The 18,894-nt window shown below is 31.4% G+C and overlaps 1 protein-coding gene across 1 annotated transcript in view; it reads right to left on the reverse strand.

The window, feature by feature from the left end:
• The window catches only part of LOC118191866 (activating signal cointegrator 1 complex subunit 2), a 90,785-nt gene extending 73,914 nt beyond the window's left edge, over positions 1–16,871 (reverse strand). Inside the window, exons 1-3 of the mRNA XM_035362720.2 lie at positions 16,723–16,871; positions 15,373–15,453; positions 2,550–2,716 (exon numbers count right to left, since the gene is read on the reverse strand). Coding sequence (XP_035218611.2) covers positions 2,550–2,716; positions 15,373–15,453; positions 16,723–16,761 — 287 coding nt within the window. The 5' untranslated portion in view covers positions 16,762–16,871. The remainder of the gene's footprint in view (positions 1–2,549; positions 2,717–15,372; positions 15,454–16,722) is intronic.
• Positions 16,872–18,894: the final 2,023 nt, after the last annotated feature.

Genomic DNA, 18,894 nt, shown 5'->3' on the forward strand with positions numbered 1-18,894 from the left:
ATTGTTTAATGTTAAAAGAAAATCCCCCTAGTCAAAGGACAGTTGCAAAATCATTAAAATGCTCGGTGTTTACTGTAAACAAAATGATAAACGTTGATTTAAATCTTAAGAAAGCGAAAAAACGCAAGGTGCATCGTCTTCTTCCAAAGCATATCACTCAATGCAGGACACGCTGCATAATTCTATATGAGAAACACTTATCCAAAGAAAAATGGAAAACAATTGTCACAATAGATGAAGCATGGGTGTATTTAAATGATTGTAACAATAAAAGAGCCATTTATTATTATAAAAGGGGAGAAAAAAAAATTAAGTACATGGTTCAAAAAAATCGAAAGAAAGTGTTTCTAAGGGATTCATGATTGTTGCTGGTTTTTCTTATAATGACAAGTTAAAAACAAAGAGAGTGCAAAAAAATGTCAAGGTTAACTCCAAATACTATCAGAAACATATTTTATCGCCAATTTTTCTGAATGAAATACCATCGCTTTACCCACAGTGCCATCAATCTGTGAGACTCCATCAGGACAAAGCTAGCAGTCACACATCAAAATCCACTGTAAATTTCTTAAAAGAAATGGAACAAAAAACTGGTATCAAGGCCATACCCTTCACCGATATCCCTACTAAATCTCCTGATGAGTCACCTATGGATTTTTGTGCTTTCGGACTTTTAAAAACTGCATTATCCAAACGTTATCCCAAAACCCTAACACAGTGTTTCCCAACGTGGGGCCCACACCCCACAAGGGGGCAATGCGACTGTTAAGGGGGGGCAATTCGAAAATGGACTCTTCAGAGTTTAAGGGGACAATGGAAGTCAAAATTTTTCGAAATTTCATTTTTTTATTCCCTAAAATAAAGAAAAATGTAAGTGATGCATACGTAAAAACATTTTAAATTTCAGTGCATTTTAAATATTTTATAAAGAATTTTCGCTGTAGACATGGACATTTAAATACTTTTAAAGGACATTTAAATAACTGACACATTATGCTTTCGAGACGTTTTTCGCACATTTCAGCCAATGATTTTATTTTATTTTTTACTGTAGAAATGGCAATCGGTATATTATTTTTTCCTTGACAGGCAACAGCAGCTGCTTTCAGTTTTGTTTATATTGATCTTATATTTATTTCTTTCAGCCCTTAGTGAAATGAGGGGTGCAAGCAAGAAAAAATGTTTGTCAGTATTCAGAGGTATAAATTCCTAATATGATGGTTCAAAAATAAAATAAATCACAGAATTTGAAAAAAGGTTGCTTAAAATTGATAAAAGATGAGAATCCAGAAATGTATCTTGTGCATTGTGTTATTCATAAAAACCTGGTTAAAGTGTATCAATGCTATAAAAGCTAGGGCCAAATGTGAACGTCTTTTCAAGTTATTTTATGAAAAACAAAATGAGGACTATATGAGACTTATACTTCACACTGAAGTAAGAAGGCTGTCAAAAGGGAACTGCTTGGAAAGATTTATGGAACTATTTGATACTCTTAGTTATTTTTTAAGTGACAAACCTGAAATGAAAAATTCGTTAACGGATGATAACAAGCCATTTGTGAGTTATTTAGCCGATATCTTTGAAAAATTAAATATACTAAATAAACAACTTCAAGGAGCAAATAAAACTTATTCGATGCAAAAGCGAAGATATTCGGTTTCATTATCTTTGTTGAATTAAGTCAGGCATATACTATTTACCACAAAAATTTTGAAAAGTTTCATTGGCCCTAAAAATGTGACATGACGGATACCGCTATATTTCTTATTGTCGATCATCTGAAAAATTTCTCGGCTGATTTAAAAGATTTTGTTACTGAAACAAAATTGATTTCCCAACTTGGATGATGCAGCCAGAGCTAGTGGGTTTGGCTGATATTTCAAATATGCAGTAAAATGAAGAACTTGCAGAAATGCAAAATGATGAGTCAATTAAATCTTTATTTAATATAAAAGGAGCGATGACATAGCTTTGTGAGGAAACCAGAGTCCATCTTAAAAATTATCAGATTCTTGAAAATCAGCATGACAGAAATACAAACAGCTGCATTTGAGCGTTTCAAAAATCAGTATTAATTATAAAAATCAGCTGTTCACTATATATTGTTTCTTTACTTAACAAGAATTATTTAACACATTTGGCTGTCTATCACATCTCCCACTGCTAAGCATTACAAAATCACTCTGTGCCTTGAGTTTATACCACAATTTATAATTTAAAAACTTTTTAATAAATTTAAGTTCTTGTTGGAATGAATGGCTTTTAGCTAGTGTGTATTGCATCTCATACAATATTTTTAAGACATTCCTCATCCCCCCAGATAAGAATATACAATATCACATTTCTTTTACAAATGTAAACCATAATTTTCAGAACAGTAATAATTGTAGTTTAGTTAATCTATTACCTGGTCATATATTAACAGCTTCACATTGATAAAGAAGACAGAATTATGATTTTTTTAATCCAGTAGAAATAATAAATCCCAATATGTAGACTTAAAATAAAAATATAAACTAATACTATAAGTTAAAAATTATATTTACCTATGATGTGGCAGTTTAAGTAGCCACTGAAGATCTTCTTTAAAAAACGACATACATTCTAACCATTCTTCTTCATCAGCATTTAATGTCGATGAATCACTACTACTTGCAACAACTGGTGGAGGTTTAAAATAGATATAGTTCCTAAGTTCCATAAAACCAATATTCTATAATAAAAATGTAAAAGAAGAAATATAAGATATTATATATATATATATATGCAAACAAAAAGAGACATATATATCATATAGCTTCTAATTATCATAAAAATTCAACCATGAAAAGAAACAGTACTTTTCTGTTATTGGGATTGAATTCAGAAATATATGTACATATATATACACACAGAAGGAATGAACAGCAGAAATCTTGATTGCACACAACATTGATCCATAATGAATAGGAAATTTGGCAGCCAAGCCAGATAAAACGTTCATTTTTATTTCAGTAAACACATTGCGGCCACAAAAAGCTTGGCATACTACTCATGCCTGTTTCAAAATGTTTACATTCTGTATAGCTTTGCAGTTAGATGAGAGCAGCCATCCAGATTGGATGAAGTGTAAAAAAAGCAATTTCAGTTGTGTTCAGAATGAAATCTTAATTCGGAATGACACTTAATTAATCTTAATTCGGAATGAAATTTAGTTTTGGATACCAATGCATTTGACTGGATAATTATTATTGCTGTAAAATTATTATTAATTTGAGCTTCAGTTCAAAGTACATCACCAGCATTATGCAAGAGTCATATAACATGGATTAGTCTCAAAATGACACAGTGCAGAAAAAGATTACTCTTTTTAGAAAACAGTGGCAATATACCAAATTAAAATTAAGCATCAAGGGGCTACAGCTAATTTAAATTACAATTTATAGTTACAATTTACATATTCCCCCTTCAAGGTTAAAGGCTTAATAGTCAAGAAGCTGTTTAAAGAAAAAGTGTTAAAGCAGCAAATGAAGAGACATATAAATCATAAGATTTTAGCCAACATAATTAATTATATAATTAATAATTGTAAAGTACAATTTTTAATATAATTTTTTTTAAAGAAAATTAAAGCAAACTTTAGAGTACTATTAAATTTTCCAGTATTTCATTTTCTAAAAGTAATTCTATTTTAGAGGCCACATAATCCTAATTCTTCAAGAAAGAATTTTGTTCTCACAAAATATCACACATAAAAATTTCTACATAGCCATTACTCATTCTACTTAATGGTACTATAACACATATAAAAACTTATGACAGTAATTTTCATATTGATAAACTATATTTTAACATCATAAATATAAGAGTAATACCGCAGAAATTATGATTTTAGTGTTATCTTTCATATGCAAATCCTTATTTTACCAGACTGAAGGCCCTGCAATACTTCTAAACAAAAATTTCCACTAATAAAGCATATCCACTTGAATTAAGTGGATATGCTTTATTAAGTGGTGTATTTGTTCTGCACTAGTGTCTCATGGATGCTATAGAATAGGGTTTCTTAAACTGTGGGTTACTGCAACAGGGGGTTGCCATTTAGCAGTTTTGATATTTCTTTAACTTATTATAATAATTTTACAATTACCAAATATTTTCACACAATGTATCTGAAAATAGATAAAGATATAAAATACAGACAATACAGACAAAAAAATGAAAACGTTTTGACGCATTCTTTTGATGCATAATATAAACGTTCATTTTCCTTGCTTTGCATGTGATTCTGTCATTTCGTCTGTTACTTATTGAAAATTTTCACATTGTTCTATGTCTTAATATTAGAAATTAAAGTTAATGACCTAAAACTGCAATAGTGTATTACAGTACAAGCGGAAAAAATTGACAGTTTCACTCGCACGTGTGTCAGATTTGCACAATATTTATGGGGTCCCACAAAATTTTTTAAAAATATTATGCAGTCCTGGAGTTCGCGTAAAAATCTCAATGATAAAAAGGGGTTACTACTGAAAAAAGTTTAAGAAACCCTGCTTTAGAAAATAAATCATCACTCTCATCCATGTCACTAATTGGCTCGTTTACCATATGAATATATCCTTCTTCTGATAAATAATACTTGCTCACCATAAAAAATTGAAGTCAAGGCTTTTCAAAATAAATAGGGAAATACATAAAATATAAGTGATAAAAGTAATGCAAAGCATGACAGAACCTCCCATAGTAACGCTGAAAGATCCTACTCAGAAACAAAAATAAATAAATAAATCTGAAAGCACTCAGATTTTCTATTACACCCAAAGGTAAGTTTTTTTTTTATTTACACACACATACACATTTTGAAGGGCATTTGGCCTAATGTAGCTTTGAGTTTAAAATATTTAAAAACAGCATATCTTTAAAATTTCTGACAGACAGTCTCGCATGCTGGAGATAAAAATATTTTATTCCATACAGTGTTGCCACTGTTTGCTTTGAAATTGTTAAGTTTCTTAATAAATTTTTTTAAAAAGTTTTACAAAATATGTAACAGATAATAAAACAAATTCAAAATTTGGGCTTCCAGGTACCCATATTTGGGTGGAGGACTATGTTATTCAAAGTTTGAAGGCTCCTGGTTTTTCACAATGCAAGAAACTTGCATACATTTATGCATTTTCTTCATTAGTTAATTTATTTAAATGTAATACAGGGTGATAATATTTGGTGGCAACAATTTGCAAAGTGATTCATAGCTTTTACTGATTCAATCTAAAATGCCGCTTTGCTCAAACAGCCCTTCTGGGCTAGTATTCCTTTGGGCTAAAAATAAAAATTTAAAAAAATAAATAAATAAAAAGTATGTAAATAGCATTGAATATTTAAAATATGGCTTTATTCCATTACAGGATGTATGTACCTATGTGCTTTATGCCCTTTATGTAACAATATTTGTCATATGAATCAATGAAGTTTAAGAAACATTTGACAAAAGCTCGTATCGACAAAAAAGATTTAACTTTTTTTAAAAGAGTCAAAGAAAAGTACAGTACAAAATAAAATTTCGATTGACAAGTTAATCAAAATTCTCGAAACAGCAATTACAGGACTTCAACAATGTAACTGAACAAGAGATTATATCTGTCTACAGAATTAAAGATAAAGTATTAGCACAATAAATGAAGCAACTTAACTTACATTGAAAAAAAAAATGTTTAATAAGGTAAACAAATAATTATTAAACTTTTTTTTTTTTGTAAATTTTGATATCCTTTAGATCATAAATACTTCATTATTTCATACTTTTAATTTTATATTTTCTATATGCCTCCTTATTAGATTTAAACTGATAATATCCAGAAAAATCCAAAATCTAGAATTGACGAAGTTCCGATGAGCCTGGATTGTGGACTTTGTACTGTACCATCATTGCGACAACATCTCAGTGAGATGACGATACACTGTATGCTCCTTATAACATTTCTTTACTAACTGCAAAGTCGAAAGGCCACACACACCATAGGTAAAAACTTATTCAATCAGCTGTTAATAAAATATGCACCATGCTGCATAAACAGTTTTGACAAAAGGAATTCTAATGAGTAATAATACAGTACATGGAAGGACTGATGAAATGTGGTAAAAATATATTTACGGGTGCCCCTTGGCGATAGTTGGTAATTTTTTATGGTACATAAACACCGAGTTTGTGCAATTCTTTGACTTGTTATTTTGGCTTTTGGTAGACACAAATCCAAAATAACAAGTCAAAGAATTGAACAAACTCGGTATCCATGTACACATCAACCTATTTTCATTTAAAAAACAAACCAGAGATTTGCACAAACTAGGCATTGTGCATTTCCTTGACTTTGTCCATGTACACATTGATCTACAAGTATTCACTGTATTCAGAAGTATTGTATATTCACTTAAAAAGCCAAAGAAGCAGCCAACAAAAAATATATAATCTTAATCAACTACATTTTAAGTCAAACAATGAAATAACATAAAAAAGGAAATTCATCCTAACACTACACAAAGGAAATATTTATAAATTTCACTGTCTTCACTCAACAAAATTCCTTAACAGCATCCAAAAACTAAAATTATCTTAACTAGATTCTGCATACTGCCATCGCCACATAAATTCACAAAAAGAAGAGTAAAAAATATCTTCCATTGTGCCGGTATCCTCCGATGTTCGACCATATGGATTTCCTTCCTTCAAACAAGACACTTATAATGGCTATTAAGTAAACCTTCATTTACACACCAGTCAATTAATGCTTTTTTCTCTTTCGTTCCAAATCGTACAGAAACTTCAAATTAATCTTACATTCACCCATTTTATCATGCAAATCACAAAATAACAATGTACTTCTTATCCAAAATCTGGCATGCAACAGGCCTTTCCAAATCTTTTCCCATCATTCAAATTCACCGCAATCACGCAGCCAATTACATCATAATAGGGTTTCCATAGCATTCAATTACTCAGATTACCAAAAATGAAACAACAACTTGGTGTTAATGAAACAACACTTAGCGATAATACAAGGGGCACCCTTAAACCTACTCTAACCCGAAATGGCTGAGTGCGTAGAAAATTCTTTATACAGATTCATGCAGATTCTTCATTATTTAATTTCTTTAAATATAATAGAGGGCAATAGTATTTGGGGGCAACAATTTGAAAGTGATTTAAAGCTTTTACTTATTCAATACAAAATGCTGTTTCGAAACTAGTTTTGGAAACTTCTGGGCTAATGTTCTTTTGGAAGAAAAATGATTTGAAGAGTTCTAAAAGATGTGAACATTTATAATCAGGTGGCAAGTGAAAAAGCTGAGCTCTGTTTGTTTACACCATGCTTTTCGTCCTCTCCCGCTAGAGCTGACACAAAGTTAGGCAGAATATGATCACACTACAGGTCAGGATTTTAAAACTATGTTCAGTTCAAAAGTAATGGATACAGGATGCAATCTAGTGGATTTTTAAAAAAACCGTTTATAAACTACACTAGAGACTAGAGAATGAGTTTACACTAGAGAATGAGTGTAAGAGACCGTCACCAGTCTCTTACACTCATTCTCTAGTGATGTATGGGTGTGACATCCAGCGGTGACAGATATTCGTAGGGAATGTATATATGGGATGCCTATCTGGAAAAGGTTAACCTAAAGGATAGAAATGTCCACTCCCATGTTAAGCAAAAATTTCAATTTGGATACAGGATCAGCCAAAAGATGGCGATTTACATGATAGATGCAATTACGACTCAAATGCAACTGCCCTGTTGCTGAAAGAGCATGGAGGAGTACATTCCTCAGTATTAGAACCAAAATTTACATGATAAAAACATTAAATGTTTGATGGCTCTTTATAGCATTCTAAGGTATGCTGCAATTATGGCATTTAAAATTTTTTAGTGATTGCTACGCAAGTGATTTGCTACTGTAAGATATAAGATGATGTATTTTTTTTAATTCATTTGGTGGCATTAACTAAATCTGCTAGACTATTTTTTCTTGTTTGAGGGGATTATTATATTACAGTCAAAAGTCTTTAATTCGGACTCGTCGGGACTTCGGCGATTCCGGATTATCGATTTTTCCGGATTATAGATCATCAGTTTAAATCTGGTAAGATGGCATGCAGAAATTATAAAAATAAAAATATGAAACCATAATTTATAAAATAATGAGCAATTATGATCTAAAGAGTATCAAAATTTACAAAAAAAGAAGCTTAATATTTATTTGTTTACTTTATTAAACATTTCTTTCAACGCGCGCATGCGTGAAGCATACCTTGCGCATAGCCGAAATTAGAAAATTGCAACCAGAAAACTATTTGATTTGTATATGTGATATTTATAATGACGAGGAATTTGATTTAAATCATATCAAAGACAGAGTACATCGAGATTAAATACTACATTTAGTAAGGAATTATAAGCCGAATAAAATAAAAACATCTGCCTTGAAGATAACGATAGGGGTGACAAATCAACTTCCAGTTCATTGCGCGTCACCCACGCAGAGCAGCGTAAAATTGATAAACAGATTTCGGAACGGTTAGATAAACAAAGGATATGGCTTTATCCATTTTTTGTAGCAATTCGTTTTTTGTTTGATGGACATCGAAACATACTTTCGTTTTCTAGATCCTTTGGGAGCTCCAGCATCGGAAATTCTATTTGACATAATCGAAAGTTCAAGCTTACTTTTATAAAATTGCTCTTACAGTCCGCAAAAAATAATAAGCCGGATCCATTTCGAAGATTAAGGAACAACGTAATCATCAACATTAACTGAAATAGATAATTAGAGCTTTATACATTAAACATTAATCTGTTATACATTAAACGCGCACGCGAAAACATATTCTGCGCTTGCGCAAACGCATATGCGCAGTCGTAAATGTCTTGCGCACACGCGTAAAACGCCTATGCGCATGCGCAGAAAGATTTTAGCTTTGAGGTCTGGATTATAGATCATTCCGGATTATGGGTGTCCGAATTAACGACTTTTGACTGTATAATGCTTCGAGGAGTCCAGCAAGTGTATTTGCATTTGGTGGCTTTAACTAAATCTGCTAGACTATTTTTTCTTGTTTAAGGGATTATTATATTATAATGCTTCTAGGAGTCCAACAAGTGTATTTGCATTCCACTACAGTTCTAATTTTCTATTGCTAATAATTTTTCAACCTTTGAATTAGATCTAACCAGCTTGATCGCTTGGCACATTTATCAAAGCATTGAAATTTTCCGTCAACCAGCAGAATGTGATATCAAATATACAACTTTATTTTATTATTATACATAAAATGCTATTATTTCATTCATTTTATTACTATACATAAAATTTGACTAAAGTGCAGAATCGGCCACTTATATGGTGCATATCAATGTGTACATGGACAAAGTCAAGGGTGTGCGCAATGCAAAGTTTGTGCAACTCTCTGATTTTTTTTAAGTGAAATTAAGTGGATGTGTACATGGATACCGAGTTTACCGAGTTTGTGCAATTCTCCGATGTTTTTTTAAGGGGGCTGTATACCTTAGAAACCGAGATTTTGGTCAAAAAACTAATTTGGTTAATCTTCGGATTATGGTAACTTGGTGATTTTTTGGCAAAAATTTGGCGACTAACCCTGCTACAGCAACCTGCTAGTTTTTTTTTTTTTTTTTTTTTTTTTTTGACGCCATTTTGTTTTCACGAAGTAAAGGCTTTTTTTTTTTCAACATTTTTTTCCAACAATCTGCTAGCCGAATTACGCTTATGCTAGAACTTTTATGGAACAAAAGTGCTTAATCATGACGAAGATTAGGTGCGAAATTGGGAGAAAGTGCAGAATCGCACACTGCTTGCCGTGTTTTTAAGAATTGCACATACACGGTATCCATGTACACGTCGACCTATTTTCAATTAAAAAAATATCCCAGAATTGCACAAAAATGGCATTGCGCACATTCTTGGCTTTATCCATGTACACTGCTAAAGTCCTAGCTAGTAATCTTTATCGCCTTACCAAAATGTCGCCAAACTACCTGTTACCATATTCCAAAGATTAGCCACTAATTTTTTTTTTCTTACACGTGATGAAAGTCTTATTCTTTATGTTTCCAAAACTGTTTGAATTTTGTTCCTACATTGATTTAAACCAAAGTTATGATATTTTATTTGACACCTTCTCCTCAAAAAGCATACCAGAAGTGCACAAGACACAAATATTTAAAAGGCCGAAGTGGGTGTGTCAGAGTTATTTACTTTTATTTTCGGGGCTTAAAACTTTATCTAATTGCATTCTAAAGACCAAAAACAATATAATGGCAACAAAACAAAGTTCTAGCATATTTTCAAGCTGTGTGTTACTACAGTCAAAAGTCGTTAATCCGGACTCGTCGGGACTTCGGCGATTCCGGATTATCGATTTTTCCGGATTATAGATCATCAGTTTAAATCTGGTAAGATGGCATGCAGAAATTACAAAATTAAAAATATGAAACCATAATTTATGAAATAAAGAACAATTATGATCTAAAGGGTATCAAAATTTACAAAAAGAAAAAGCTTAATATTTATTTGTTTACTTTATTAAACATTTCTTTCAATGTAAGTTGTTTAAGTTGCTTCGTTTTATGTGACAATACTTTCTCTTTAGTTCTATTAAACAGACATAATTTATTGTTTAGTTACAAAGTTCCGCTGTTCAAGTCCTATAATTGCTGTGTTGAGAATACCGACTGTTTTCGTTTTCAATAACCTCTGGGTCACTTTCTTCACTATCGGAAGCGAATTATAATGACGAGGAACTTGATTTAAATCATATCAAAGACAGAGTACATCGAAATGAAATACTACACTTAGTACGGAATTATAGACCAAATAAAATAAAAACATCTGCCCTAAAGATAAGGATAGTGCTGACAGATCAACTTCCAATCCGGGCGTGAAATTGATAAACAGATTTCGGATTTCAAAACATACTTTCGCTTTGTAGATACAAATTACATATTAGTAAATATATATCGGAAATTCTATTTGACATAATCTTTCTAATCCATCATAATCTAATAATGACGTTTCTGCCCCTCTGCCGCAGAGCAGCGTGAAATTGATAAACAGATTTCGGATTTAAAAACATACTTTCGCTTTGTAGTAAATATATATCGGAAATTCTATTTGACATAATCGAAAGTTCAAGCTTACTTTTATAAAATTGCTCTAACAGTCTGCAAAAAATAATAAGCCGGATCCATTTCGAAGATTAAGGAACAACGCAATCTGCAACATTAACTGAATTAGATAACTTTAGCTTAGCGTATAACTCCGTTACACATTAAACGCGCATGCGCACAAACATATTCGCAGCCGTAAGGGTCTTACGCGCTCTCGTAAACGCCTGTGCGCATTCGTGAACGCGACGCATGCACAGAAAGTTTGTAGCTTTGAGGTCCGGATTATAGATCATTCCGGATTATGGGTGTCCGAATTAACGACTTTTGACTGTACTTCACTAACACATTTCTGCTCGTGTTTTGATTCTGGGTTTACATTGCTGATAAGCTCTTTATTTATTTATTACACAGTAATATTCATTAATTTTTACAGATATAGACAAATACTGATATAGATTAGGTACAGATATGTTAAATTAGGTATAGATATTGGTTACTACAATGCAAACGAGTATGAAAGGTTTGATGTTAACCATATCGACAATGCAAAACGACATTCCCTGATTTTGCTTTAAAAGCAGAGAAAAATTTTAAAAGCTGCTAGAAAGCAAAAAAAATTTTAATTCTGAGAAACAAGAGGGCATTACTTATAAATTAACGAAATTTTATGTTTACAAACTGATCAAAAGTAGGTAATCGAGTGTTTGAATTCTTTAAATGTGTTTATCTCGTTTTTCATTTTTCGTGTTTTAATGCTACAGTCAAAAGTCATTAATCCGGACTCATCGGGACTTCGACGATTCCGGATTATAGATCATCAGTTTAAATCTCATAAGACGGCTTGCAGAAATTATAAAATTAAAAATATGAAACCATAATTTATGAAATAAAGAACAATTATGATCTAAAGGATATCAAAATTTACAAAAAGAAAAAGCTTAATATTTATTTGTTTACTTTATTAAACATTTCTTTCAATGTAAGTTGTTTAAGTTGCTTCATTTCATGTGATAATACTTTCTCTTTAATTCTATAAACAGACATAATTTCTTGTTCAGTTACAAAGTTCCGCTGTTCAAGTCCTATCATTGCTGTGTCGAGAATACCGACTAATTTGTCAATCGAAATTTTTTCGTTTTCAATAACCTCTGTCACTTTCTTCGCTATCGGAAGAATTTGATTTAAAGGTACTTTTCCGTTTTGCCAGCGCAAATGATAAAGTCACCAATAATGGTACAACAGATGCCAAACGGAATATTCTTCGCTAATAACCTTTTACACTTCATTTTCAAAACAAGTCGCAGCCATTTCTAACCGGATTGATTGTTTCTTTCAATACTGGCATACAATTACATATAATATTTACAAAGATAATTAAATTTTATGCCCGAAGACCATTCGCGGTAATTAAGTCAATTAGGATGCAATCACACCGCGCACCCAAAGGCGAAAATATAGAAAAGGCAAAAATCAAGGGTTAAATTTCATCAGTTCTAATTAGAATGCACTAGCGAAGTAAAGCACTACGGTTTTACATAATTTCTGAGTAAGCTATTCGTACGAATTGAAATAATTCTTGCATTTAAACTTTTATTCCAAATTAAGATTCAACTTGAAATTAATGTAGATAATTACTGAGAGAATTAGATTTTTGTAGCATAGTTTACGTGAGATGCAATCACTTGGGGTGATACGAACCGGCGAATCAGGATGTTGAACCATGATGGCACAGTAAATTCTTAAATTAATGTCTTTTATTGTCTTTATTTAATATCTTAATTAATGTCTTTGTTGTCTTTATTTATTGGCTTTTTAGAAAATTATAAACCATATTAGAATGTTTATGCCTTCAAAATAAAAAATTCTTAGAACTAATATTTGTTAACATTTTCTATGTGTATTCTCTGTGTTGTCACCAACAAAGTCTGCTTGGCGAGATTTGCGCCAGCGAAACGGAAAAGTACCGATTTAAATCATATCAAAGACGGAGTATATCAAGATGAAATACTACATTTAGTAAAGAATTATAAGCCAAATAAAATAAAAACATCTACCCTGAAGATAAGGATAGTGCTGACAGATCAACTTCCAATTCATTGCATGCCACGGCGTTAAAGATAAACAAAGTTTAGATAAACAAACATTAAAGCTTAGATAAACAAAGGATATGCCTTTATCCATTTTTTGCAGCAATTCCACTTTTTCTTTAATGGACTTCGAAACATACTTTCGCTTTGTAGATCCTTTACATATTAGTAAATATATATCAGAAATTCTATTTGACATAATCAAAAGTTCAAGCTTACTTTTATAAAATTGCTCTAACAGTCTGCAAAAAATAATAAGCCGAATCCAATTCGAAGATTAAGGAACTACACAAGCTGCAACATTAACTGAATTAGATAATTTTAGCTTAGCTTATACCGTCCATTATACATTAAACGTGCACTCGTAAACGTATTTTGCGCACACTCGCAGCCGTAAAGGTCTTACGCGCATGCGTCAACACAACGCATGTGCAGAAAGTTTGTAGCTTTGAGGTTCGGATTATAGATCATTCCGGATTATGGGTGTCCGAATTAACGATTTTTGACTGTAATATGAAACACAATATCTCTAAAAATTATGATTGAAATCTTATGCAAATTGGTATACATGTGGAGATAGACTATTTACTAATTGATAAATGCATTTTTATAAAGTTATCATGTATTAAACATGAATTTTAACGAGAAAATATGCTTTTTCTTTGTTATGTTAAACATTCTAGGGCTAATCTTTGGAATATGGTAACAGGTAGTTTGGCGACACTTTGGTAAGGCGATAAAGGTTACTAGCTAGGACTTTAGCAGTGTACATGGATAAAGTCAAGAGTGTGCGCAATGCCATTTTTGTGTAATTCTGGGATGTTTTTTTAAGTGAAAATAGGTCGACGTGTACTTGGATACTGCGTAGTATGTGCAATTCTTAAAAACACAGCAAGCTGTTTGCGATTCTGCACTTTCCCCCAATTTCGCACCTAATCTTCGTCACGATTAAGCACTTTTGTTCCATAAAAGTTCTAGCATAAGCGTAATTCGGCTAGCAGATTGTTGGAAAAAAATGTTGAGTAAAAAAAAAAATGCCTTTACTTCGTGAAAACAAAATGGCGTCCAAACAAAAACTAGCAGGTTGCTGTAGCAGGGTTGGTCGATAAATTTTCACCAAAAAATCGCCAAGTTACCATAATCCAAAGATTAATGCATTCTAGCTTAAAACATTTTTAAATAACTTCCTAGCTTTAAAATAATAGTCTACCGCCTTGAGAATATCATTATGATGGGTTTGCATTTTACAAAAAAAATGAAATATATTATACTTTTTTTAACAGAGTATTTCTAATTTATCGTAAATATTGCTGTTTTTTTTTTTTTTTTTTTTTTTTTTTTTTTTTTTGCTAGCTTGCTTGCTTTCTTACTCCAAAAATACAAAATTAATGGTCATTAAATAACTCAGCTTCTTCATTTTTTCACCATTAATTACTTTAAAGCCAAAATTAAATGTACAAACTTAAAAATTTAAAAAAAAATGTGTTAGAAGGTATACAGCCCCTTAAGTGAAAATAAGTGGATGTGCACATGGATACCGAGTTTGTGCAATTCTTTGACTTGTTATTTTCAAGTGAAGGCAGAATCACCCACTTATATGGCACATATCGATGTGTACATTGACAAAGTCAAGGGAGTGTGCAATGCCAAGTTTGTGTAATTCTCAGATTTTTTTAGTGAAAATAGGATGATGTGTACATGGATATTGAGTTTGTGCAATTCTTTGACTTGTTTTTTTCAAGTTGGTGATTTTGAGAAATGTGCGAAGCAGTGGGTGATTATGCACTTTCCCCTAAAAATTTTATATCAAGAATTAATATTTATTTATTATAATTACTTATTTTATATTAACTATATAATTATTAGCACACATTAATTTAACTTATAAGGCTAACATTAATTTACATTAATTACATAATTATTAGGCATCATTAATCATTTAAATATAATTAAACATAATATTTTAACCAATTAAACATTATACTTAATTATTTTCCTATATGAAACGCATTTATATACCTCTGTTCCGTAAAAGTTTTATACACACAGCAACAGTTATCTGAATATTTATTTAATATATTTCTAAATGTAAATTTTACAATTAAGTGCAATATTACCACTGCTGGAACTATTTTCTGGACTCCATTTTTACCACAGATTTTAATTTTTAAAGTATCCAGTGGTTCACCAAGTCCCACCTGAAAGAAAAGAATAAAATATACGATTAAACTCTGTTCCAGCAGTAAAATGAATGCACCTATAAATTTTAAGGTAGACTTTAAGGTAGAGAGTAGACTTTAAGACTATATACTTTATAGAGTAGACTTTAAGGTACCCCTTGTATTATGGTAAAGTTGTTGTTTCATTTATGGTAGCCTGAGTAGTTGAATATTATGGAAACCTTATTGTGATGTAATCGGGTGCATGATTCTGGGAAATTTTGAATCGTGGGATGTTTTGTAAGCGCTTTTGTGGTGTGTGTTGGTTTTTTTGTTTAGACAGTAGAACTGTGTAAATGAAGGTTTACTTAGTAGCCATTATAAGTGTCCTGTATGTAGGAAGGATATGCATTCAGTCAAACGTAAAAACCGTTTAGATGGATTTGAATGGGTTTGTAGGAAGAAAGGTTCAGATGTGGCGACGCTGATATATGGATTCGAATTCAGATAATATGAGGGTTTTTAGATGCTGTTAAGGAAATTTGTGTGCCACAGACTAAAGACGAAGGAACTTCTAAATAGGGCAAGTGGGTATTTGCTTTTTGTAGTGCTTAAATGTATAAGATGTTTTTCCTTTATGTTACTTTATTGTTTGGTTTAAAATCAAGGGGCACCCTAAAATATACTTTTACCAATTAAAAAAATTTTCTTGTTCTTTATATATTACAGAAAACTCCAAATATAGTACTGGAAATAACATCCATCATAATCATATTATAATATATATGGATGTAATAGTAATCATATTATAATTACTACTACATCCATATATGATAATCATATTATAATATATATAATCAAATAATATTATGATGGATGGCAACTAACGATTATGATAATGATTAAATAAGTCTTTAATAATACTATTTCTCACTTTGGATAAAAAGTCAGTTCACCTACAATCCGTAAACTTACACAGGTATGTGGTCTCGAATAATGAAACTTGATTTCATTTTTAAAAGTTTAACTTCTTACTAAAAATTGGAATACTTATTAATAAGCATATTTTAAATAATTATATGATATTTTTTTTATAAGATGATCAAAATTATATTTATCATATTAACAACTGCTGCTAAGAAAATTCCGGGGTTCCCTTTCATCAAATTAAACGCAGTTTCGTCCCACGTAAATAAATCACAAACTCTGAATATTAACATGTATAATTTATTTAGTGATGTCATTTTCATTAGTTCAAATAGATTAAATAGATTTAACAACTTATATTTAAATAGATGAAGTTAATACCTCGGGATCAGAAGATGTGTTATTATTTTTAGTCGCCATACATTAATAATACCACATGTCAGCCTGAATTTTAATCTCAAAACACCGCTTCCAACGATGCGTAACCAAAGGATCCGTAACCACACAACTCTAAACGAAACTATAAAACAAGAGTCATTGCCAAACAACAATGCATAAAACATACCAAAAAGGGATTTAAAAAAAAAAAAAAAAAAAAAAAAACGATTAAAATGTAAAAGAAACAAAGCATCAGTTTCATAACTAAAATATTTTTATTTATCTAATTTTACTTCGTTTATATGCATGAAATGACACGAGATCTAAATGCATCCAAACATTTTCAAATTAGCAAAGACAGAGAAGAATCGACGGAACTGCACACATTGAAATATCTACAGACTGAAAACTGTGGATAAGTAAAAAAATATATATATATATTTAGAAACTATACTTCTTTAATTGAAAAGCCCGCTACGCGAAAAGCAGAGCGTAAAACACCTAAAGACGACTTGTAGTTAGACCAAGGTTCAAATCCAACAGACAGGACTGGTTCAACAACAGACTCTTAAATATACGATATTTTATTAGACATCCTATATTAATGAACAATAATGATCTATTCTCCCTTTAAGCGCCATTTCACCATGATGATTATTCTTGGAAATGGGAAATGCAGTTTTGGAAAGAGACAACAGTGTTACAGTTCAAAAAAGTGATAATCATTATCGTTCATTTAGACATCCTATATTAATGTCTAAAAAGACGTCTTATATTATGGAACAAAAAGTATGGATACTTTTTTTATTTATAAATTGTCTTTCTCTGGCTGAGAGTAAGAATCCTCTAAAGGAGCCTTAGCTTCTAATTATCCTTACAAGGTTCTCAATTCAATGTTTTTTCCCTATTTAGAAAAAAAAAAAAAAAAAAAAAAAAAATACAAATTCAATTACTATCTTCACAGAGGCAAGTCTAATATCGCTTTCATTTTTTCGGGGACTATGTGTGAGTGTGTGTTATGCCGATCACTTTCGTTTATTTGGTAAGACAGCCCATGTAAATCTTTTCCACTGAGAGGTTCGTTTCCTAAGGTAAAAAATTAACCATTTTAATGCAGAAAAATTAAATGTTTCTCCAAACTGAAAACTGACTATCCTCCTAAATGGAGTTGTGGCGCCGTCTATTTTTCAATATTGATACTAATTGAAAAAACGCTAAAAAAAATCAAAAGTAATATTCGGCAAATATTTATTAATAACATGATAAAGTATGCTATTTTTTAATTCAGCGGAATTTTGAAGATGTATTTTATGTAGCAGCAGACATTTTCAGTACGGCACTGCATTTTTTATGAGATAATTCAGGGCTAAATTTACTTATGCTGAACGAATAGGCAGACTTTTGTCAACAAACCGCCTTAAAGCACTACCTAAACAGGACTTTAACACCTTTTTTAATAATCTAATTATACTCTTTTCCTTCTCTCTGTTTCATTTTACACCACTCTTAAAACAAATTGAGTTAATCATATTTCATAGATATTTCTTTAAAGAAGCATTAAAACATGGCTTTTACACTTTTTAAATGATTGAGCTATTCTCTCTCTCTCTCTTTCTTGAAGGAACGGATGTTCTCTATCTGTGTACCAAAATTAATAGATATGTAATTAATCAACTGCTGTTGACTGAAGTTGCCAGCATCCACCGACGTATGAAGGTTCTGTTATTAATCTGGTTTAAAAATAAGAAAAAACTTCATTACCTTATCTTGTGCGCAAGGACTGTAAACATGATGTCTCAGTTTGAAAAAGGATCTTCTCCTAGGAGAAAACAATTTATTTTTCGACATCACATTTTGATTTACATTAAACAGTGAAAAAGGAAACACAAATACTTTACTGCTATTTTATATACAGCGTCTATCGCTTTCATGTTTATGGCTGTAAAACTAACTGCAAGGCCATACTGGCACGAACCTGAACTGAGAAACTCATTGTCTATTATAGAAAAAGAAAGAACGAATAATAATAATAATAATAATAAGACACATCTCGCATCAAACAATCAGCAAGAGCTGCACATCACAACTTCACTTTCGCCTCAGAGCCTCTTCTGGCGGGTGCCATTCGGAGGAGAGACTGCTATAGAATGCTTCTAGTACGAATCTCGCTTCTCT

Source organism: Stegodyphus dumicola, chromosome 6 (assembly GCF_044657685.1).
Source record: "Stegodyphus dumicola isolate Sdum_Otavi_A_Nest chromosome 6, ASM4465768v1".
NCBI lineage: Eukaryota > Metazoa > Arthropoda > Arachnida > Araneae > Eresidae > Stegodyphus > Stegodyphus dumicola.